Raw genomic sequence first — 25,689 nt, forward strand, 5'->3', positions numbered from 1 at the left:
GGCTCTGCCAGAGCATGACAAAAACAGAGGCAGATGCTCGCAGCCAACCATTGAACTGAGGATGGGGTCCTTAATGGAGGAGATATAGAAAGAATTGAATGTGTTGAAGGAGTTTGCAGCCCCGTAAGAACAACAATACCAACCAACCAGAGCTCCCAGGGACTAAACAACTATCTAAAGAGTACACATGGACAGATTCATGGCTCCAGCTACATATGTATCAAAGGATGGCCTTGTTGGGCATCAGTGGGAGGAGAAGCTGTTGGTCCTGCCAAGTCTCAATGCCCCAGTATAGAGAAATATCAAGGCGGGAAGGTGGGAGGGGTGAGTGGGTGAACACCCTCATAGAAGCAGGGGGGAGGCGATGGAATAGGGGATATGAAAGGGAATATGGGAAAGAGAATAACATTTGAAATGTAAATAAAAATATCCAATAAAAATCTTAGCATGAATTAGTGTTTTTCTTTACCATTTATTCAATTAGCTGGGACACACTGTTAAGCAGGGGGCGGGGCACCCAAGGGAGTGTAATCAGCTCCTTCAAGATTCACAGCTGCACCATGTGTTTAAGAGTGCCTCTCTAAGCTCCCTCATCATCGTAAGCACCCCTGCCAGTCCATCTTCTGATCCACTAGCCAGAAACTGGGTGGTGGCTCATTCTGGAAGGTGCTTGTTTTCCAAGCAAGAGTTTGAATGTTAGATCACTAATAAAAATGTTGTGCATTTATAATCCTAGTGCTGGGAAGGCAGGTAAGTGGGACTAAAGAGGAGTGGTCAGCCATCTAGCTGAATAAGTCAATCCAAGATCTAGGGAGAGATCCTGCTTCAAAGTGTGGTAAAGGGAGATTGAGAAAGACATCTGACCTCAACCTCTGGCCTCCACAGGCTCATGTGCATGTCAACATGCATGTACACAAGTAGATGCCGATGTAAACACATACTGCACCTGTGCAGATGCACAAACTATGGGATAGGGATCTGGGGAGATGCTACATTAGTGATACATTTATCTCACACACATAAGGATCCAAGTTCAACCCCTAGAAGCCATGTTAATGACCACATCTGACCTAGTGCTGGAGAAGCAGAGACAGAAAGAGCCCTGGGATCAATCTTTAGTTGTCTACCCTAATTGATGATTTTCTGGCCAGTGAGATGCTCCGTTTCAAAGGAGGTGGATGTGGGTGGTGCTCTTGTAAACAACACCTGAGGCTATTTTCTAGCCTCTTTACACAAGAACATACGTGTGGACTTGCATTGAGCACACTCAAACACTAAACACACACACACACACACACACACACACACATTCACTAACCGAGCAAGCAAACAACAGCAATACCCATTCTAAGTTCCTGATGTGCATGCTCAGCCATACTCAGCATTATGGAGTTAAACACATGACAATGTGATTTTAAAATTCCAGTCTCCAGATTCAGTTCTTGGTTCTATCATTCTTATTTAGTCTTATTGAGCCCCCTTGCAGTTCGGTTTGTTTATATGCAAAACAAGGATTGAATTACCACCTCCTTGGAAGATCGCATGAATGCTAAATGGCAAGACAGCAGTCAGAAGCAATCAGGCCAGGGTTTTTCATGTACACCCTCAGGAGCATCACCTATTATTAGATACCCATACAGATCATCTGCGGGGAGCTTGAGTTAGTCGGTACCAAGTAAATGGGAGAAACAATCTGTATGCAAGCAAATTACCATGTGGAAGATGCCAGAGAGAGGCTCATTGAGGAAGGAAAAGTCTGAGCCAGGCACTGAGGAATCATGGGTAGGATTCTGATGATCAAAGTAAAGCTACAAACACTGAGCCACAATGCATTTAAAGTCTCTCCCTTTCCTTATCATCATCTCAGGACCAACTCAGGACCCCTGTGACTGAAGCTTCTGCAAAAGGAAACCAAGCCACTTCTGTCTGTGTCTCGGTGTGGGGTCATGGGCTTCCTTCAGGGCTCTTTCCCAACTCAAACCTTCAAATAGTACTCAGTGCTGTGGACATATCATCTTCTTCCAGAATGCAGATCCAGGCATGCCTACACTGTCACCAAAAACGTAGGCCATACTTTCAGAAATGTTAGCAATAAATGGACAAAAATGATTTGGATGAAAAATATTAACAGCAGCACTCTTTAAAAAGGAAGTGGTGACAAGGTCCATTTGTTTTGTTGATTCTGCTATCTAGCCACAGAAAGAGGACATCGGGGAGGAAGAGAGGGAAGGGAGAAGGGAGGGAGGAAGAAAGCAAAGGAAAGGAAGGGAGGGAGGGAGGGAAGGAGGAAGAGAGGGAAGGGGAGGGGAGTGGACACAGAGCCAGTCTGAAATCTATGCACAGGTTAATAGTTTCATTCTATTTTAGTAGTTGACAATGAATTACCAGCTATTCTTGAGAGCTTTCCCAAGAAAGTTCTGGAAACCATTGGCAATCTCTGTAAGATGCTGTGAAAGAGGCGGAAATGGGTACTCAGTCAGATGGCTGGAAAATGTCACCCAGCCCTGGTTATCATAGTGCATTATCTCTGTAAGCTTCTAAAACTCCTGCAACAATGAAAGTTGCTTAATTTTACTTAACCCAAACTCCCGGCTAAAAAACAAGCAAGCAAACAAACAAACAAACAAAAAGACAAACAACAAAGCCAAACCAAAAGCAAACACACAAAAAACAAAAACAACAAAAAAACCCCATAAGAACAATAATTAATTTCCCAATTGTCTTTGCTGCATTTAACAGCTGTAACTACCACCATTGGACTTGAACTTTATGTAATGTAAACATGATCAGAGTAGTATTTGATAGTTTTTTTCTTTTGTTTATGCTCTTGAGACAGATTGGAGGATGTGAACCAGCATTTAACACATCGCTGCATAATCAATGACCAAGTTCTGACTCCCCAGAGTTCCACCATCCCAGATAGCCAGCCAACTGTCCTCAGAATCGTTACTCTCTGTTTTCTCATCTTTACCCAGAAGACCAGAAGGGCAAGCACAGCCATCCTGTCAGGCACTCAAAGCCCAGGGCAACTTTTTTATAATGCATCTGCAGTGGGTTACTTCCTCGATAGCTTTATCTGCTCTTTCTTCATCTCACCTTCTTCTGTGAACAGGAGAAAGCTTTTAGCTGAGAGACCGATAGAGAAAGCACCTCAGGCTTTGGAAATTTTTTGATAATGTTGAGATATGCAGGGGGAAAAAAAATCTATGAAGAAACCCTTGGTTTTCCACAGTGCAGAGCCAAGTCTGTAAGAGGCGGATGGGCTCCTGCTTCTCAGCCCATTTCATGTCTCTGTTGCAAACCCAGCCCTGGCCTAAATCTTCTAACCATCTATTTGCTTTGACAGACTGCGATGGGGAATCCCCCGCACATGACATCTCCACAAGTGAGAACACAGTGAGGTGACTGGACCTGTTCCCAGGATGTGTTTATTCTTGTCTGTGTGGTAGATTAAGTGGAATTTTTTTTTTGAACAGCTAAGTGCAATTAGAGGTCTTGGGTGATGATCTCGGGTGCAGCCCAGATAGAGAATAAATCCCATGAGTAAATCCTGGCCCCATGGAAGATGCTCACATACCAGAGAGGACAGAGAGAGTTCTTCTTTGGGGCCCCAAGGGAACTTCCAAAGACACTGCGTATAGTAGGAGTGTATGTCAGCCTGTTTGGTGTAGCACCACATGGCTCTTTACCACTTTTCTGCCTTCACTTCAAAGGACCTAAAAAACTCCATTATTTATTATGAACTAAAGCAACATTTCACTGTAAAAAAAAAAATTCCTAGGGTCTTCAGTTCAGGCTAATAATAATCAGGAAACGAGCTGGTAGCTATTTACATATCTTGTTAGTCTCTTCTGGGACAGTACCTCTGATGTCCAAAACTATCACCCCAAGGGTCACCATCAATGCCTCTTACATGTACTCCTGAGCTCACATCCATGACCTGAAATCTGGCCACCATGTGAATCACCCACTCCCTCACCACAATCGCAAGAGAACAACTATTTCTGTTTGTTCTATTAAATTAAACCACATGAAATTGTCCCCTTAGATCATTTTTGCTGATTAAGAGCAAACAGCCATAGATCATTTACATCCCATGAGTCCAAGTTCCTCCCAATCCCTTCATCCTTGGCTTGAGAGCTCATCTGGGTTCCTGCAGTTATCTATGCCCTCATATCAACTTCTTCCAAACCATTTTCTATAATCTTTCTCTTCACAGAAAGACAATATGATACTTCCTGCTCAGAAGCTTTTAGGTCATGCTTGTGATCCCAGGCCTCAAGGGGTTGAGGCAGAAAAACTATAATGATTTCCAGGCTATCCTGGGCTACAGAATAAGACCTCCCTGTTCCCTATCCTCCAGAGAAAGTCATCTCAGGAGGGCAGGCATCTCACAGCAAGAAGCTCTAAGGCACCCCATCTCATAGGGACCTTAATCTTGGACTTGTAACTTCCACAGCAGTGAGAAAAACCATTTTTGCTGTTAAAGTCTCCAGTGTCTGGTATTTTACTATGGTAGCCTTGGCAAACAAATTTACCATCCTTCACCAAGCTACATTTTTCAGATGCAGGTAACACATCTTCATCTCTATCCCCAAAGCCTGCACAGGGCCAACATGGCAAGAAACATGGGTTTACTAAACCCTTGATAAAACAGCAAATAAAAGAATGTGTAACAGAGCATCAGGAGGCATTTAGAACGTCATACATTTTGGTGACAAAGTAAACTTCTACATTAAAATATTTTTTCTGTTGCTTTCTTATTTGAAATATACTTATTCCAATCCCTATGCAGGAAGTATTTCTGAACAATGGGTGATGACTACTTAATTTAAAATCATAGATATACACAACCTCGTGAGGCCTGTTCTTCTGAGACTGGAGCCTTCTAAAGTCATTGAGTCAAGTCCTCTGATTCTCTAATCTAATGGTTCCTATTGGCCTTAAAAAATTAATGCAGTTCCTAATCACCTTATTTTACTATCAAAGAGTATTCTGGACTTTGGATAGAAAAGAACTCATTAAGTATTAAAATTTTCCAGTCTCCTTATAACAACATTTATTTATAAAATATGTCAAGGATAAAAGTTTTAGGATCCACATGGACAACAGACAGGAATGAAAGATCTACCATGACAGGTATAGTACATACCCTACCTTTAATATTCTCCCTGAGCTGGTCCCTCTCCACCCTAAACAATTGCCCACTTCCTGTAGACTATACATAATATACCCTTAGTCATAACACAGCTCTTCTGAAAACTCTCATGGTGCCCGAAATCCAGCCTCAACTTTGACCTGCAACATCAGGCTTTCTATATTCTGGTTCCAACCTAAATTCCCCAACCTGTTCCTGTAGTGTACTTCCGTGCCAGCCACGTTCTCCACTCTTGTTGGATGGCTCATTGCCCACATATGATCCATACTCTTTGCTTTCCAGGTTTGCTTCCTGGTAGAACCACAAACCCTTCCTCTAATCCAGCCCTTGCTAATCCACAGGAAGCAAACTGGGTTTCACCTGCTCTGCGAAGCCTTCCGATCTTGATCTTCCTCTCCAGCCCCCACTGGACTCATTCAGTTCTTATGACCTACAGGTATTTCAGCGCATAAATCTATTTGTACTATTTGTTAACTGTGTCTTCAGTTCATCCCCTGGATTAGCCCAAAATGTTTCTCTGCTTCCTCATAATAGCCATGTGGTAAACATCCACTAATGGTTTTGCTACATGCCCTCAGTATGGTTTGGATTTTATGGGCTCAGTCCCTAGGGTCTTGATACTGGTTCAGGTGGTAGAACCTTTGGAAGCCTGTCTGGAGTTCGCTGGGTCACTGGTGGCATGCTAGCAGGACTATGGGACTCTATCCTTTTGACTTGCTGTTCTGTAACAGGCTTTTTCACACAGGTGTGTTTCTTTCATGACTTGACACAGGTGAGAGAAAGGGGCCCTTACCAGTCTAAGCTAAAGCTAGTGATAGGGACTCAAACCTTCTAAACTCTGTGCTAAAGGAACTATTTATCTTTATACCTTAGCTGCATCTGGTATTTTATTATAATTACACAAAGCTGACTAACGCACACGTCAGGGAGCTCATAGTTTTCATGGAAGCAGCTTGCACACCTTAAAGTAAGGCTCAGCAGTTAAACTCACACTTTCCATCTGTAGGAATCAACACTTGTCATCCACAGACTTGGCTCTGGGAAGAGACACTAATGTTTATCTCCCTCCCGAGACAACCCTGACTGCACCTGGAAGTACCAGCCACACACTGTATCCTACATGAGGTACAGTTTGTTTCTTTGTGGGTTTGGAGGGAGCTTAGTGTCTCGTGCATGCTAGACTGAGCTTCTCTCCTGCCAGCCCACTGACTAGACTCAAAGCTCAATGCTGAACTTCAGCTCACAGTTTCTGTGACTCAGATTTTTCTCAGAATTCATCATTATTCCAAGGAAACCTGCACGTGGGAGTTTTCAGCCTTCTTAGATGATAGAACCTAATGTCTACTCTCTAACCTTATGATTGTGTACAGAAGAAGACATGCTTCTGGCAAGACAGTGGTACCGACCAGATACATCGAGAACATAGACAATGACTTACTATGTCCCAAAGTTAAACAGAATAACAGTTATTGGTGCTGCCTCAGTGTTATCTTGCCTGCTAGACATGAGTGGATCCAGAAATAGGTATTTTGATATTGTTATGTGAATGGCCAGGTGGACGGTCACAGAGTCACAGATAATGTATAATTCTAATGTTGACATTTCAAGTCCTTCCTTTGTCTCTCCCTATGTCCCTCCCACCCCCTTTTTTTTCTTTTTCTTTTTCTTTCTTTCTTTTTTTTTTTTTTTTTTTTTTTTTGATTCTAAAATGAGGAAGGGAAAAAAATCATCTCCTGAGAAAAAACTCAACTTTTAGCTTAATCTCCCTAAAATTCTGTGCCTGGGTGAAGGGTGCCATCCAAGAACAGATGCAAACAAATGTTCTGAAAATGCATTTTTGTTATCCTGAAATATAGACAAAGGGACTCTAATTACCGCTTCATTCTCCATTAATATGAGATCCTAATTTTCTTCCAGGACTTGCAAGAACATTATTAAATTCGCATCTGAAGCTACTTGTGATGGCACACATCTGCAGTTCTCACCTTTGGGAGGTAGGGCAGGAGAATCAGGAGTTCAAGGCCATCCTCAGTTATGAAGCAAGTTCATCCTAGACTGTGTGTGAAGATTAATCTTCATTATGAATTTGACTGGATCACCATGGAAACACATCTCTAGATGTTTCTTTGAGAGTGTTTTCAGGGAATATTGAATAAGGAAGGAAGACAGGCCCTTGTGACCTTCCGGCTCTGTCAAGCTTCTGCACACTACTTTATTGTTTATATAAGGCTGTGCCCTCAAATGTGAGCCACAATAATCTTCCTTTCTTAAGTCACTTTTGTATTTTATCACAACAATAAAAGTGCAATGAACATACTGGGCTAAATGAGACCCTATCTCATTTTAAAACAAACAAACAAAAACAAAAACAAGCAAAACCAGTTACACCCAAATCCCCATTTACCAACTGTTTGAAGGAATGTATTGAAATCAGTTCCTGGAGGAGAAAACAGGTACCTACTGGGGAAAAAACGTATTTGTAGTCTGAGCCAAATGGACTAGAAACAGCACCCTTTTGCTGGGTATGAAGCCCCTGGGAGCTGCCCCAGAGTTCCTCAGGAGCACAAAGCCACTTACCAGCACAGTACCCGACAAGGTTCAGGAATTGCTCATCCTTGCAGCTGGTCTTGCAGTGCCCATCGGAGAGTGTAAGGTGGGGGTGGCAGGAAACACAGTCTGATTCCAGAGGCCCATGACACTGCCTGCAGGATGGGTGACACTCTGTAGAGAGGGACAGAAGCCAGGACCAGAATCAGCAGTTCAGTATGCAAATGCACCAGTCATTTTGTGTGCTCCACAAATCTCTACTTTTGGTCACCTTCTAAAGACACCTCAGCAAGCCTGCGATGTGCCAGCAAGACTGGACCCAGAGACTGAATTTCTGGAATCAAAAAAGAATATTGTCCACAAACATAAGAGAATTTAGAGCTGTAAAAAATCTAAACTATCAGTCACCCATTCCAAAGGGGCATCCCCCACTTATGTGAGTAGGAAGTTCAAAGCCAAACTTGGCAAGTATATCCTATTCCAAATCGAGAGAGAGAGGAGAGGGAGAGGTGGGAGGGGAAGAGAGAGAGAGAGACAGACAGAGACAGAGAAACAGACTGATGGAGACAGACAGAAAGGGATAAAGATAGGGAGAGAGACGGGTAGCAAAGAGAAGAGGAGGAGTTTTGCTTTCTAGAAACTCTGGCAGACAAGCAGGGCACCGTACATGGCACATGAGGGTGAGCATTCCCACCAGAGTGAGTTATCAGCCAGCCTCTAACTCCACGCTTCATCTTGGATCCCTTTTATCTGTTTAATCAGCAATTCTTAGTTAAATACAGAGAACAGAAAAACAGTTGTCCTTCTGGAGGTTATCCTGAGCTGCATCTGAAGTTCAAAGCCTTAGACAAAATTATGGCCAAGTTATGTCTTCCTTGGAAAAACCACCAAATTAAAAGAGAGTTAGAGCAGTGTGAGAAGCCAGGGGAACCTCTGTAAGGAACACACATAAAGTTCCAGACACGGAGGACACCAGGCAGGCCTTGGCTACAACTGGCCCAGGCTGCCAAGGCAGGTGGCTAGCCAGGAAAAAGAGATCTAAGCCTGTCTGGTGTCAAGAGAGGAATGGGGGTTCAGGATGGGGCTGGGGGACTTGGAAGAGAAACACAGGGTGGGCAGGAATGGTGCTGACACCAGTCCACTCCCTCTTGGAACAGGGCTGGAGGAGAGGGAAGGAAGACACAGACCAACTCAAGCCAAGCGCCTCTCCCTTCTGGCAAGTGGCCAGGGGGAAGGTAAGATATTTTAAAAAGAGGGTGTGGGGGCAAGAAAACAAACTGCTGATTAGAGGCACTAGATCAGTCTGCATTCCTGAGACTTCATTTGAGAACCAGCCAGAAGATACCAGCATTCCGTGGATAATTCTACCACCCAGACCCGTCTGCTTCCTAGACTGTCTGCAGTAACCCATGTGCCCTGCTGCTGCTCGGGACATCTATGCATGACAGGAAAGATGAGGACTATGTAGACTCTCCTTTAAATAGTTTACACACAGGAACCACAGGCTAGAGGACTTTTTCAAAGGCAGGGCTGAGGACAAAACAAGCAGTCACCCCACAGAGTTGATAGGCCTCTTAAAGTAAAGCCCCCCCCCCCCAGGGGGGCACTGAGAGTAAAAGGTATTTGGAGAAAAGAAGAAATTTCCAGTCATCTATTTTTAAATTAACTGTACACTTGCTCTTTGTAGTTTAGGCCAAAAGAATCTAATACATACTCATTTTAAAAAAAATTATGGGGGTGGAGAGATGGCTCAGTGGTGAAGAGCACTGGCTTCTTTTCTAGAGGTCCTGAGTTTGATCCTCAGCATCCACATGGCAGCTCTTGCTGTCTGTAACTCCAGTCCCAGGGGATGCAATACCCTCTTCTGGTCACAAGGCACACACGCAGTGCACAGACAAAACATTCATTCAACAAGATGAGATAATTTAAAATACTTATAAGTTTACTACACACTTTCCGTTCTATTACAAGTTTTTCCTCATCAACTTGTCTCAAATTTGTATTTTTGGAAACAAAAAGTAGCCTTCTGAGAGGATGCATTTGTCTTTTCCACCCTGCAGGTATAATAAACAGTAGTACCATAGGGTGATTAAGTTTTACTATTTCGCCAATTACAACAAAATGCTTTACTAATCTGAACTTGTAATTTTAGAAATGTCTGTTATGGAATGTAGAGGTGCTCTTAAACTGGGGAAACACTTCAAATAAGGAACTAAAAACTTTATTTCTCTTTTCGTTTCTCTGCTGGTACCAAGAGAAGCAAGGCTGGGAACTGTCACTGATTGCATCTTGTGCCTGCCCCTCGAGGTACACTACCAAAGAAGGTCCCCAAGTTACCACCAGGCCATTCTATTTCTGAGACTCCCTCAAACCTCATGAGCTCTCCTGCTTTACCCAACAGAGAAGGCAGTGGGACTCCCAAGAACCTTGTAGGCTCTCTTTAGGACTCATGGAATATTTTCCTTATTCTCATGGAATAAGGAGAGGCAACTTGCTTGGAGGAAGGCTAACTAAATGATACTGCCACACTGTGAGGAAGTTCAATGAGACATGAGAATTAGCTTCATTAACAAAAAAGGAGGGGGGAATCTTGATCGCCCCAAATCAGGTATGTATATACATATACATACCATGCACATACATATACACTGCGTGTGTGCATGTGTTCCTGCCTAAAAGAGCCCCAGAAAGAGCTTCCAAGCTGAGCCTATCAATCCCAAGAACTGCAAAAGACAACTATAAAAATTAATTTTTCATTAAACTTTATCTGAAAACGTTAATTATATAATTAAATTCTCCCACCAACAGGTAGATTAGGATGCAAATAGCTGAAGGTGAGAGAGAGATTAATACCTGATTCCTAACTAAACCATAGATGCTTATAGAAGACGCCAAGAGGCTAAGCTTATTCTCAACAGAATTGCTACTCTCTCTAGAATGCAGCCATTCACAAAACACTGGCTGGCTTAAATGAAATGTTACAGAAATTTAAACAAGCAACTTATCTTTGTATTACTCTTTATCCTTGTTTTTAAGCAGCTAAGTTTGTGTTGTCTAGAGCCATTAATTTCTAATGGCAATAGGTAACCAGAGCAGAAGAATATCATTAAGAGTAAGTGAATCTGTCTCAATCCCACATCTCAAATCTTGAAAAGTAACCTGGATTATAAAACAAACAAAAAACAAGCAAACAACAACAAGAAACCCAAACAGCATAGTAATGCAGAAAAGATTGGCAGGAAAAGTGTGTAAACACACACAGTGCTCACTGTGATTCCTCATAACATGGGGATTTACAGAGGACAGTATTTGGAGGCAATATAAAAAGACATAGCTAATTTGTTCTGTTACTAGACAGCAGAGATAAAAGATACCCCAAAGGTGCATTTCGCTATGTTAACAGAGTAACTGTTTTTGAGTTGTGGGATCTCTATTCTCAATTTTTCCTTCGTATTCTGAACCTTCAGATCTGGTACGCTGAGCACAGCCTCTTGAGATGACTACAAAAAACTAAATAAAAAAAAAAATCAGCCTTACATTTAAATAGAGCCTTAGTAACAAAGGGCTTCCGTAACTTCTCCAACCCAGGTAAGCCCATGCAAAGGTAACACAACTCAATCAATATGAATGTAAGCTGCTCACTTATATTGAGCTAACTTCTGGACCTTATACAATGTATTGATTTGATTGTCTCTCAGACAAAAGAAACCCAGCACAGAGTGAGTTGATTGAATTGTTATAGTCTGCAATGCATAGCTATATATAATTTTCACAGTAACTCTGCTTCCTCAGTGTTAGAATAATTCCCCTTGTTTTCTCTCTTCACACTACCCCTTTAAACTGTTGAGTGTGACAATAGGATTTCGAGCCCAGTCCTGTCACTGGCAGGACAGTGCCATTAATTAACTGTCTTGTCACACTAGGAAGAGCAAAGGTGAGAAGGGGAACTGGCCCCAGCTGGTCACACACTCACCTGTACAAGTACCTTCCTTGTTAAAGTGGGTCTCTGGACACCGGGGGAGGCAGCGCCCAGCCAGTAGCACATGGGGAGGCCCACAGCCTGTGCAGTTGTGAGAGCTCTTCCCTTCACACATGAGGCAGGATGGGTGGCAAGCTGGGAAGGAGATTAGAGGAGTTTATTAGGATCGATCCATGTGAGGACAGTACTTGTCTTCTTCCTCTTACAGCCATGTTAAAGTCCTGTCTGTTCTTGGATGTCCAGGACACACTGTACATGCTTTTCCCATGAGGTCAAACACAAATGCCCCCAGAGAGATAACCATTACAGTCATGTATTTCCTTCCCCAAGCTGAAGGATGTCAGTAGAGAATCAGAAACTGAACAGTTTTCCTGTCCTTGGATAGCTGTCACTCTGGAGACCAACCTGCTCCTCAGATTGCTTAAAGGTAAGAGAAAAAATTGGGAGGCAGGGGAGCCTTTGCTCATATGATGTCCATTTTATAGGAACTGAGAGCATTGCTCTGCAGCTCTGTGACCTTGCCGAAATCAGAAAAACCTTGAGGCTCTTGCTTCCTTATCTGTAAAATGGGGATTGTGCGCTGCAATGGGACAGGTGCATGGAAAATCTCTAGATACTTTGTTTGGTCCTGATAAACCTCAGCTGCAATTATCAACAGCAAACATGGCGTTACTCCTTTTCAGAAGTGTGATAAAAACTAAAGGAACAAAGAGAAAATACACCTGAGCTGGCATTCACCACACCTTCAAGGGTCACTGAAATCCTTCTCCCTAAGGAGTAGCCCTCGTAATTTTAGAAAGTGCTATGCAAGCTGCATTGGGAGGGAAGCAACCAACAGTCCTACTCAGATTATGAGCAACCTGCAGGACTAGTTATCCCTCAGTGGGGTAATAATGCTGTTTTGATCCCTGTGGTAACCGACAGCTGTCTGACATGACTTAAGGCTCACTCAAGGCCTCATCCTAGAAACCTACCATGGGCTAGCGAGATTATAAATGTTTGAGGGGAACCTACTACTACTGCCCGTTCACTACATAAACATAATTCCTAACTGCATTCTAAATATTTTCCCTTATTCTCCCAGATAAGTGTAGCTCTCAACATTCATCAAAGAAGTTTCTCTTAGCAACAGATGGAGACCATTTCAGAAAGCCACAACTAGTTAAAAATTGCAGAGAAAAAAAAATGTTCCTGGGGTGTCCCAATGGATAAATCTAGAACACAACTCTTGCACTGAAGGCTTGGGGAGTCCTGCAGAGAAGAGGCAGGAGGGCTTTAGGAGCCAGAGGACCAGGAAAGCTGCTGTGAGTTGACAGGTCCTGGAAATGACAGGGAAGCCACACAGGAGATGTCTCAACACCGTGGCTGCTAAATAAGACCTGAACATCAAGAGACAGGATGACACAAGGAGGGGACATTTCATGGGGCCACAGCCACAGATAGAGAATCTCAAGGATGAACCCCTGATATTTTTTAAAACTGCCTTTAAAACAAAAAGAGAAAAAAGAGGGAAAAATCACTGTGAAAGTTGCCTGCAGAGACAATAATCCTTGTTCAGAGAAATGTCTCAAAAGCTACAACAGCAAATGGAGCAGTGATAGGCTGTCCTTATGAGACCTTTGGGTTTAACCTTTCTTTCTTTCTTTCTTTCTTTCTTTCTTTCTTTCTTTCTTTCTTTCTTTCTTTTTTCTTTCTTTCTTTCTTTCTTTCCTTTCTTCCTTCCTTCCCTCCCTCCCCCCTTTCTTTTCCTTCCTCCCTGTCATCCTCCCTCTTCCTTCCCTTCCTTCATCCCTGTCTTTCTTCCTCCTTCCCTCCCTTCCTTCCCTTCCTTCATCCCTGTCTTTCTTCCTTCCTCATTCCCTCCCTCCCTTTCTTCCTTCCTCCCTCTCTCTCCCTCCTTCCTTCCCTTCCTTCCTTTCTTCTTCCCTTCTTTTCTTTCTTCCTCCCTCCCTCCCTTTCTTCCTTTTTCATCCCTAAGCTTGAACCATACTCCCAATAAACCACACTGGAATTTAAATCACAAGAGTAAACCAGATCATATTTATTTTTACTTAAGTTTAAAACGCTTCGTCTTTAAACCTGGCTGTAAAATCATACCCTTTGAAAGAAATGACTTCAAAAGCTACATAATCATATGTAGGGCTACTTTTAAAACTTGGATGCCTCCTCTTCTCTCCCTGTCCCCGTTTGCCCGTCTCTCCCTCCACCCATGCCTAAATCTAAGCATATACTGTCCCTTCCTTAATGAACCTGGTGCTTCATACTGACTCACACTGCAATTAGCTTCTGAGCTGTTTAGTGATCCTGCCACACCCGGAGTAAAGGCATGCAGGGAGAAACAACCCCCAGGCCACAAAGTAAGGCTACCGCCACAGCTGCTGAGAGCATTAATTATGTTTTTATTTCCTCTATTTCTGATTCTTTGACAGCTGGAAAATGCTTATTCTGCAAAAGCTACCCCTCCTGAGGTTATAATTCTGAAGACGGTGAGCAATTAGCTTGGGAGTGTGCATTTCATATGCCAACCAGCCAGAACCCAAACCGCTAACACATCTACAGCTCTTCCATTACGTCACATTTGTGGTACGGAGGGCCCAGAGCAGGATCCTGCCCATCCTGATGACCCCAGTTTCTGTCACATGGGCAAGACCCTCCAGACTGCAGAAAATGCTTAGTCTCTGTCTCTCTTGACTCCCCTATCAAACACCCAGAAGGTTTACAGGTTCTGAAGACTTGGCAGAACCGAGTATAATTTTACACCATCAAGGTGTCTCTTTCTATCAATCCCTAATATAACACAGCAAATAATCTTTACTGTACAAGAAGCTGCTATTGAGTGAGGATTGCCAGGTCCTATAGGATGGACTATTGAAGTATTAACATACTCTCTCATTGGTTGATGTCTGGTAGTTGGTTGCTAGCATCCTGTCTCACCTATCACTCAGCCCCTAAAGGTTAGACTGCTGTGTCAGAAGTCCCACGCCACTCACTGCTACCGACCAAAGGCCAGTCAATGTCTGGGCTCACTGGGTCATGTCCTGGCTTGATAAATACATTTTCCCACTGCTTTGTCAATGGTTTTAATATAGTAGCATAAATGAGAGAACGTCATTCCAAAGATTTCAGAATCCTTAAAAGGGGTCGGAAGTTAGTAAACTGAAGCATCTGGAGATGACTCAGCAGGTAAAAGTGCTTGGTTTGCAAACATGAGAACCTGAGTTCAAATCCACAGCAACCAAGTAAAAGGATGGCCATGTTCCCTATGCACCATGCAACCCCAGTGCTGCTTTAGGGACCAGCGACAGAGGGAACACTGGGCTGGGCTTGCAGCCTAGGTCCAGGTTCAGTAAGAAGTCATGTCTCAAGAAATAAGGCGGAGAGTGATAGAACAGGATGCCTAACATCCTCCTCTGGGCTCTGGGAAAACTTGCACATATGACATGTGCATACGGTGTGTGTATATCTGTATACACAGATACACAAGCACACACTCATGAGCGCACGTGCACAAACACACACACACACACACACACACACACACACACACACACACACACACACACACAGGTCTCCAAGCACAAATGAAACAAAGCATGATAGAACATAGGTGGCAATAATTTTAAAAACTGGGCTAAATCATACTGTCAGCTTAAAGCTGTGAGTTTCCCCAGAATAGCTCAGGGAAGCAAACTGAATGTTTTCTGTAGGCCTAAATAAATATACCTAGGAGACCACTGATATGCTTACAGTACATTTTTTTAAGACTATTACAATCCCCAGGTCTTCCTGTTATGCAGCCTTAATAAATAGGGACAGGAATGTATCACCATAGAACTGAAGACTGGAACAAGGTAAGTTAATGCACTGTGAACATAAACCTGAGTTATTTGATACTATTTGGTCACAAAGTCAGTGTGGCAGCCTGGCATACTGTGAATGGAGGTTATTATTTTATACAAAACAGGACAGCAAAGAAGATAAGCAAGGTGAAAGGTTAGTAGGTCCAGAAGTTCAAGACAAAGGCCCTTGCTTCCCAGTAGGTTTGAGAAAGACAGCCAGTGACCATGAGCTAGTCACAGGTAAAAGGACAGTATTGTATAGACTCCCTGAGTCTGTCTCTAAAATCCTCATTTTATTAGTAAAAGCATTTAGAGCTCTAAAAAATGATCTCTCATGAAACTTCAATTTTGTGCTGCTTTAGGAAAATGTCTCCATTACTGCAGTGACTTTTATTGGGCCAGATCATTTTGCTGGAGCTCTTTCCTTGCAGGGATTCTGTCCAAAATCTCAGATCCTTCAAGGAAGACTTATGCCATCACTGGGCCTATCTAGAAGGCATTTGAAAGGTCTATGAATAATTCCTTCACTAATACAACATTTTTAGAGATCTTCTTTCCAGTTGATGGCTAAGTATATATCTGAAAATGTCTAACTGAACTGCATCAGCCCTGAATGACCCAGAACTAAAGGAGTCCTTAGCTGGCTGTAAAGTCAGGCTAACCATGACCTACACCAGAGCCATCAAGAACATAGTCACACATTCTGCTTTCTGCCTTTGTTTTAGGCTGTTGACAAGACTACTTCCTTTTCTTTGTTCCCTCTTTCTTTGTTTTAGTTTTTAATTAATGTATCTGACATGTTTAAGTTGAAGGCAGACTCCTTGTCTTATACAATACATCCCAACCACAATTTCCCCTCCCTCCACTCCTCCCAGTCCCCGGACCCCATGACCTTCCTCCCCTCTCCACTGCCATCTTCCATCATAAAAGAGCAGCCCTCAAAGAGACAAAAACCAAAAAGGACAAAAACAAAATACACAAGACATTGTGATACAGAAGCTGGATGAACAACCCAATAGGAGGAAAAGAGCTCCAGGAGCAGGCAAAAGAATCAGAGACACATCTGCCCCCATAGCTAGGAACCCCACAAAAACAACCTAGCAGTCACAACAAATATACAGAGGACCTGATACAGACCCATGGAGATCCACTGCTTGCCACTTGAGTCTCTGTAAGCCCATATGTGCACTACTCAGTTGAATCAGTGAGCTGAGTTCCCCTGGTATCCTCCTTCCCCTTTAACCCCTACAGTTTTGCACCCCTCGTCAGTGGGATTCTCCAAGCTCCAAGAGAGACATCCAATTTAGACTCTTTCTCCACATACTGAATAAATACTTTCTAATTATTCAAAAATAAGAGGTACTGAATCCCAGCCCTTATACCATGTAAGAGTTTATAGCTGGCCATGTCAAAGCCAAATTTTGAGGTAGGCATCTCTCTCAAAATATGATGCAGATGTCAAAAATCCTCCAGGATGAGCCATAGAAACAGGAAAGTAGAAGTGAAAATGTGAACACGAACACGTTTAGTTCAAGCTCAGTTCCCTTCTTCCCACCCCACCTCTGTTTAAGGATGTATCCCCTCTCATTCATTTGCCACCCCTCCCCAACCATACTGGAATCCTTTCAAAGGTGAAGGCTGATCTTTGTCTTCTCTGATTCTTGTGCATCTGCCTGAGCACCGTGCTCTTGGCATGTCCTGTGTCCCATTAGTGACACCCTACAGACGAAGTGGGTAGGCAGCAGGTATGTGAAGTACGAACAGATAGACACTGACATCACATTCAGTTTGCTATTTTCTCTGATCATTTCTTTAGTCTTTCTTGGTTTTCTGCATACACATGGAAACTTCCCCCACCTTCCACCCTCTGTTCTCCCTTCTCCTGCTCTGGGAGACCTACACAGCTTTCCTGACCTCTGGGCTGCTGAGTCTAGAATTTATGAGGACAGCACTGGCCTTTGTATACTCCAATAAATCCACTGCCTCCGGGAGAGCGTCACATGGCCGATCTTGAGGAGCTCATATCCCTCCTCTGAAAATACCCCCAGTCCTCTGCTTTCTTTAAAAATGACTTTTATTTTTAGCCTTAATGTACTTTTTTCTTCTTTCAAAGAAATTTAACTAGCATTCAAAATAATGAGTTTCACTAGAACATATATATGTCAATCTATTTTGTTCGTACACACCCCTTCCAATAGCCTCTTCCACTACCCCTCTCCTTTTACCAGACTCATTCCTCCACCCATAGTCCCCACTGTACTCACTCCCTCTGCATCTTGCACACACACACACACACACACACACACACACACACACACACACACACACACACACACAAAACCTCTGTTCCCTTATAAGAGAAAATTTGCACTGTTTTCCTATCCATTCCAGTTATTTTTAATGTCAATCAAGGCAGGCTCTGGGAGCTGTGCTCCTGTGGGAGGGACTCCCTGACGGATATCTACTGTTCATTACTCCTCTCACAACCACCCACCACGTTCCACCTTTCACATATGAACACGGAATACCCAAGACTTCCATTTCTGCTGCCTTCTCTTGCTACATCTCTGTGAAGTCCACCTGAACTTCCGTTCCCAGAACCCTTTTGTGTCACCTTGCAGACCACGTGTAACAAGGACCAGTGGCCCGGTCTTATAGCCAGCCCATCTTCATTCCCCTTTAATCTTCCAGAAAACAGCAGAAAAATATGGATGAGGTGAAAGTGAGCAAATTATCTCCCATACATGTCCTTTAACAGCTGGCCAACTGCCATAGTGTTGCCTGCAGCCTCTTGCAGAAGTGTAGAGCACTGTGCAGTGAGGTGCTTGCTACCCTTTCCTCCCAGCATCACCCCGATCTCCCTTCTTTGGCCTTTCATGGCAGAAATAGAGGACCTACTGGAGACATGTCAGGTATGGAGCTGACTGTTTAAATGCCCTTTCCTCCTGAGGAATACACATTAATCCTTCGAAGTTTTTCTTCTACCTGACCTCACTACAGCCTAAAGAGCCAGCCTCTTTCATGCCATTTCTTTACCCCGTGCCTTCTTGTACCTCAGCACATACCATGTGCTTTGGATTACGTGCTTAGGCACCGGTCTCTCCTGATTGAGCAGGCTTGCCGTAAGGCCTGGTCTATGCCCTTCTCATCTTTCCATCACCAAGCCTGCCACACCCAGGCTCTAAAAGGGAGAAGGGGAAAGTGAACAGGACTGAATGTTACCAGAAGGCACACGTTTGTGTAGCTCTGTCAGCACCTTGGGGATCATATTAAAGATAATTATTTAATATAGATTCCATATGTTTTATTCAATTACTGTAAAGGGATTTCCAACTTCATAAACAGGCACAGGTTTGTGAGTGGTACAGGCACATTCCTGCCATTTATTTCTTTAATTAAAACTTTGCCTAGAGGCCCTTGGTGACTCTCAGCAGGGACAAAATAGATCAAAATATACATGACATACTGTGTTTCTTCCCGTTCACCTAAAACAAGTTAATTAATAAGCCGAAATAGTGAATTCATCTTTATAAAATAAGACTCAATTAAAATCAGATGTGTGTAGTTTTTTGCCGTGTAGCTTGGACTTAGCCCGAGAAGCTGAACTTAGAGACTGAACACTCCATCACCAGCACGGGTATAGAGTGCAGTCACCCAGTGCAGGGAGAGGGTTGGGAAACTCAGAACGGAAGGTCCCTGCAAAATCGTATCAGTTGAGGCAAGTTGGACTACCTAGAAACAAAGTTCCTGTGTAAAAGCAAAATCTGTAATTTCTTCAAAATAGTGCCAACCTTAATCCTTCCACTGAATCATGTGGGAACCGGAAGAATGTGCTGCTAATCTGCTATGGAATGGGGGCAATTACATGGCTAATCTAATCGCCTGGGCCAAGTTCACAGCCAGTCAGCATGGGCAAAGCTGTTTAATGGTGGCTGAGGTGCAGCGTCAGTTGGATGACCTGGCCTTAAACTGAACTCTATATTGCAACACAAAGAACAAGAGAGCCACAGAATGGAAGAAAAGACTTACATCTGAGAAAACTACATCTTCTCTTGGAACCCAGAGAGCAGGACTGCTGAACTGTTAGCTTGTTCCTCCCAAGACCCCAGGTCTGTTGAGATTAACTAACAGAGGCCTTGGGAAAACAGTGGGAAAGATGCCAAAGCTGGAGATGCCTTAGTGATGTTGTTTGGGGTTCCATTAATGTCCAATTGGTTTGTTTTACGGAGGTTTTGAGTGTGGATGTTTCTTTTCTGCTCCCCCTTCCTTCCTTCCTTCCTTCTTCCTCCCTCCCTCTCCCTCCCCCCCTCAAAAAAACATCAGTTCAGCCATGCTGGTGCACACTCAGGCCAACAGGTGACATGACTCTGGATCCTTCCTTTCACTAATCCTAAATGGTGAAATTCAAAGGTGTTATTAATTCAAATTTGGTTGACCACTACAAATGCGTCTAAAACACTGTACACGTGTAGTAACAGACTCTTTTCACCAGCCTTTCTTATCCAAACTTGGAAGCACTGGGACTGCAGGGCAGAGAAGCCCAATTTAAAGTTGTTTCTTCAGAAAGGTCAGTTTCTCTCTTAAGCATAAGCCCCAAAACACAGGACAAACACAGAGATAGTTAGCTCCACCCCTTCAGAGCCCTCCTGCTGTTGAGTCACCTTAGCCCATCTTTCAGTAATTGCTTTGCCATGAAGTTCATAGCATAGATCACCATCCAAAAGTGTATGACAAAATTTGATGCTATTTTCATTTACTCATTCATTCATTCATTCATTTCATTCATTCAATGTTTTTCCCACAAGAATATGTTTTGTGTAAGCACATGAAATTTGATTTGACCTATTTGCAAGGTCATCTCTGGTGTGTAGAATTGTGTAACACCCAAAAGAGGCATTCAGTTAACAGCTGTGTAAGGAATGAATAAAGAAAGAGTGTTTCTGAGATGCAGTGCTTTTTTATATTCACTGTTGCTTAATTACACACACACACACACACACACACACACACACACACACACACAATCTTCAGTCAGAAGCAAGACTAGAATTTTAGTCAAGGATCTTGAACCTGGTTGCTTCATCTTGCAGAAGGTAACTTTTTTCTGATTTGTCACAAAATTTAATGTTCTGTATTAACTCCTGACACACCAGAAGCCTTTGTGTAAATCCTTTCTTGTGTGATGCCTCTGATTCTCTCTTTCATTAACGCAGTTATAAATATTGCAATCACTCCATGCTGCTGTCTCCAAGAAAGGAAGAAGAGAGAGTTCCAGAACCCAGTTGTTTCTCTGTTATAGGCAAGGACTTGTGAAGGAGTGTGCTCTACCTGGGGAGCTGTGGGAAGAGATCCACCCAGTCTCACAGGGTGTTCACGCCTGGTTTTATAAACACCACTTCAGCAGCAATGAAAACAGATTGTGGGCAGAAAGAGGTTTCCAAAGATGCAGAATGAATGATGGGAAACACATCAATCAGCTCACTTGGTACTCCGGTAACGCTGGAAACAATGGGGAGGCGCGCTCAGCTTCCCAGTGGAATGCTGGGCAACTCAATTAACCTCTTTCTGCCACATTCTCATCACTCGAAAATTGAGTACAGCAGCCTACCTGGTGGAGATTGCACAGGGATTTGCTCATAATGTGAGCAGACAACGTGTATAGGATACCTAATAATATTATGTTAATGACCATACAATCATGGGATACCAGGGACTCAAGAGGTCATGGCAGTCTTTCTATATCTGACCACAATTAAGCCATCCCAGAGGGATCAGAGTCTAATCTTTTTTAAAAGATGCCTATATAACAGGGGTTCTGGGACCCTTCTCTTTTCCAAGGATGCCTTTTCATACTAAAGAAACGCCAGCTGGCTGCATTAATGTGCTGTGTTTCTCTGGCTCTGTGTAGAAATGGGCCAAGTAGTTGCACACATCTGGTGAGAGATGTATCTCTTAGAGACCTAACGAGTGGCCTGGTGGTTTCCAGAATAGTCTGGAGTCCCCAGACTTAGGTTCTACCCACCCACACTCCATGCTACTGTGTTATCTGGGATAAGTCACAGCCTGAGTCTCTGTGAGCCTTAGTTTCATCTAGCACACAGCTATCCTACCTGACCTCAAAGGCTGGAATTAGGATGAAGTGATAAAAATAAGTAATTTCTCAGGATGCAATTATTATTTTCCCAGTCAAAGAACATAACTTAATATAAAATTTTGGTTTGCTTAAAATTTTAACTCTCAAATATGTTGATCGCTTTGCTTCATTCTTTTGAACTCATTCCAAATTCTTTTATTTTTCAATAATAAGGCCTGAAACTATGAGGCAATAACAATTGTGCATAGACTAGAAAGATTATGGGTTTTTTTTTTTCTGTTCCAGTTTTTCCTAGGATCATAGGTCCCATGGGAGGGGGCAGTCTCTTTGCAGGGAGAACTGTGGCTTTTCCAGTGTTTGTACAACCTCCAGGAAAGCCAAGAACCCCACACACCATCTACATTTGGGAAGGCCAATGTTCACTGAGGTCTGCTCTTTTTGTAGTTTCCACTCAGACCTCAGGGTCCAGGGTCCCCAGCTACATGTCTGGAAACACACAGGTCAGTTTCTCAGATTCCAACACATCACAGAACACATCCATAGGATATGAAGGGGTAAAGAAGGGAGGGGGAGAGAAAGAGAAGATGGTAAGGAAAAGGAGAAAGAGGAAGAAGAAGAAGAAAGAAGAAGTACATGTTTCTTCTTTCTTTTGCTTTCTTCTGTCTTCTCTCTGTACTTTCCCATCAAGTGGGGTTATGCATTGTATTTAATATGTCCTAGGGTGCCAGGAACTTACTGAAAAAGCACAAACCTTAAGGAAGCTTTGGTGCAACAATTTCCTTTGAGCTGAGATGTTCCTTCTTAGACGGAAGCTAGGTAAGACATAGGATGCTGTAAAAGGAGGTAAAACATTCCATCCTGCCTGGAACCCCATTTAAACTCAGGTTATTCTAAAGAGAAGTCTCTTAAGCCTCAGAAAGTAAACATTCAGATGCTTCAGGAAGTCCCTGAAATGGAAAGAGGTCCTTCCCTTTTCAATATGCTTATAAGCAGTAAGAACTGCTGAGAGATACTCTCAGATCATTTGAGCTGCCTGGAAAGGGAGTAGGAATTCTGAGCTGCAAGGACAGAGTAGACTACTGCCTACCAGGTGTGCAATGAACTCCAGAGTTCTAGTCATCATCCATGCTGGGGGAGGGGCGGGGCTGCTTTTGGTGATGCAGCTGCCATTGAGTAATTCCTAGCCTCTCACCCAGACTCTGACAAGTTACCCACATAAGATGCACTGGATTAATAGCTTGAACCTTGTTGGCATCTTTACGTTGCCATCAGTTCCGCATCTCAGCAGAGTAGGTGTTTGTTCAGATGTCCTCAGGAGTAGTGCCACTCAGGAGGAGTTTATCTAGCAAACCCAAAATCACTGAACAGGTTCAGGTAGAAGTTTAACAAGAGAATAGAGCGTGTCCTTCCAATCCCTAAAGTCAGGAGGTCTCTAAGAAAGCAGATACATTGTTCTCTATCATAGTACCCAGAAGGAGCCAAGCCACAGGGGAAAGGCTGCATCACAAGTGCTCTGGGATGGCATCAGGAGTATCAGAAATGATTCTGATATTCCATTAGTGATTGTGGAAACTGAGTAATAGATTTGATACTATAAAGACTGGGCAATGCATGCACACACACACACACACACACACACACACATACATTTGGGTAAAAGTCAAGATCTCTCAAGAACAGTGAAGTCTCTGTATCCATGTAAATCCCCTAACCTCTTTATCTTTCTTTAAGCAAGGGCTCACCCCTATAATGTACCTGAACACCTGAATATATACACCCCTATTTGAACTTTCTATTCTTAAGCTGCTACCATCCTGGCACATTGCTTGTGTGGAAGACAATTACAATTCTAATGTTTCAAATGCAGAGCTCAGAGCAGACAAGGCTCTGGGTATCTGTTGTCCACATATATCTAACTGTTCTGTACAGTGTCAGAAATATTGACCTTAACTTGCATCCTACAATTTTCATCAAGTCTACAATCAAATCTGAAGTTGAAACCATTGTCAGTTAATAAGAGCAAGGTCAGACCTGCAACGTGCTTACAGTACCTTCCCACAAAGAAACCCTCAAAGCAATGGAAAAAACAGAAGACTCAGGGTATCACAGCGAAATGATGAGAGCTCTGGTGTTTCAATGAGAAAGAAGTCATTTTTCTGCTTTTTCCTAACACAGAACCATCTTTGATAAGACACTGTTAATACATTATCATTTTCAGTAGCCTAATCCAATTTCTATATAAACACAGCAGCTTCTTTCAGGATGGGAAAAAAACCCCAAACGTATGAAAGCCGCCTTTATCTTCAGGCTCTCATTGGTGGCCTGGCTGCTGAGCTGAACCATTTAGGATGCCATCAGCCCTCTATGGATGATATGACATCATGATAACATGAATAACTTCAAAGTCTTGACGACCGTTCAGACTTTGCCCTGAAGGGAACAATTCCTATCTGAGCACCAGTCAGAAAAATTAATTAATTAATTAGAGCAAAGTCTTCCTTAAATACCTACGCAGGTCTCTGAAAGAATTTCTAGCTAGATCTTCTGAGACCAGAACTTCAGGACAAAGGAGATCAGTGAAGTCACTCTTTTGCATGCTGGCTTCCTGATTTTTTTTTTTTTTTTTTTTTTTTTTTTTTTTTTTTTTTTTGTAAATCTAGAATTATGTTTACAGGAAGTTGAAGGTCTCCCTAGGTCTCCCTGGCTGCAGTTCTACCTCATAGGAATTTTAAAAGATAAGAACATAAACCCAGCATCTCTGGAACCAACCTTACCTTCACATAGTCCAGTGTTCTCCAAGTAAAAGTGGGTTCCACACTGGGACACACACTTGCCATAGGGGACATTTTCCCCGGAGTGCTGCTCCACCCATAGTCCTGCTTCTGGCTTCTTACACTGGGTACAGTGACCGGGCTCAGGACCCACACATGTGTGGCAGGAGGCATGGCAGGCTACAAAGCAAAATAGATGATCAAGGAAGTGTTTCAACCAACAGACGTCCCCTGTGAAGTCAGAAAGTTCAGTAGGGACAGTCATTCAGAGGAGGATTTTCCCAGTGTCCCCTACAAAGTACAGAGCTGATGATAACACTCATGATGGGGGAATGATGGGAAAATGTCTCATCTCTCAGCTCCTAGAAAGGCTGTTGAGGCAGCATCATAATAAACCCAACAAACTAGACATTATTTGCTTGGCTCTCTGGAGAAGGCCATTCACTGAACGACTATTTACCATCCTGCCCTCGGTTTCTATTGACGGTTCTTAGAAGCCTTTGTACGAAGGCCGTTGTTCTACCTCTTGCAAAACTGGTTGTTCTGTTATTGGTCATCATGTTCATCCACCATCCGCTGTAGAAAGGTCCAGGCAACAGAGTCCTTTTAGGATTTATTGGGGAAACAGCTGCCTTTCTAAACAAGGAAGAGGCCTCCTTTGAGAGTGACCAAAACTTCCCAGTCTATAATAGGGTTTTGTTTTCCCTGGTGAGTGTTAGAAATCAAAGACAAATACTGTATGCAGAGTTCCTTGCTCCCAAATATTGAACTTGCTGATTCTTGAAAGGACTCTCTTAAATGCTTTCTTTCAAATACTTAATGAAGTTTATTTGTTATAATTTTTTCTTCTGCTATTTTCACTTTTCTAAGGTATAAATAAATATAAATTTGTTCCACTTAATTAAAGGTTCACCCCTAACGTTCTGTATTCAAAAAGCTCAAATGGTACTGCCCTCCCAAGGAGCCCAGAGCCTTTTGGCAAACAGCAATTTAAGGTTTTCTATTTCACTCAGCCAGAGGCGTTGCTAGTGATTCTTAGTCTGATCCCAGTATCATTAACAAAAGTTCTTCAGGGAAAAGCAAATGAAGTCTATAAACATTAGCAACACCAAGAAAGCACAGAAAGGGGGGATAAAAATCAATGTATATTAAAGGGAATAGCATTCCCTGCAAGGCTGGCAAAACAACTCATGAACATTTGAGCAGGATTAACAAGTGTGTGTGTGTGTGTGTGTGTGTGTGTATGCGAGTGCATGTCTATTTTTTCAGATTATCATTCCTTCATAAAACTACTGAAGTGA

At 42.9% G+C, this 25,689-nt stretch overlaps 1 protein-coding gene across 1 annotated transcript in view; it reads right to left on the bottom strand.

The window, feature by feature from the left end:
* The window catches only part of FRAS1 (Fraser extracellular matrix complex subunit 1), a gene marked incomplete at its 3' end in the record, with an annotated part of 385,808 nt that overhangs the window by 156,234 nt on the left and 203,885 nt on the right, over nt 1–25,689 (bottom strand). The window contains exons 18-20 of the mRNA XM_080924732.1: nt 24,392–24,568; nt 11,679–11,819; nt 7,736–7,879 (exon numbers count right to left, since the gene is read on the bottom strand). Of these exons, the coding sequence (XP_080780858.1) occupies nt 7,736–7,879; nt 11,679–11,819; nt 24,392–24,568 (462 nt within the window). The remainder of the gene's footprint in view (nt 1–7,735; nt 7,880–11,678; nt 11,820–24,391; nt 24,569–25,689) is intronic.

The sequence above is a fragment of the Micromys minutus genome (genome assembly GCF_963924665.1).
Source record: "Micromys minutus genome assembly, chromosome: 11".
Lineage (NCBI taxonomy): Eukaryota > Metazoa > Chordata > Mammalia > Rodentia > Muridae > Micromys > Micromys minutus.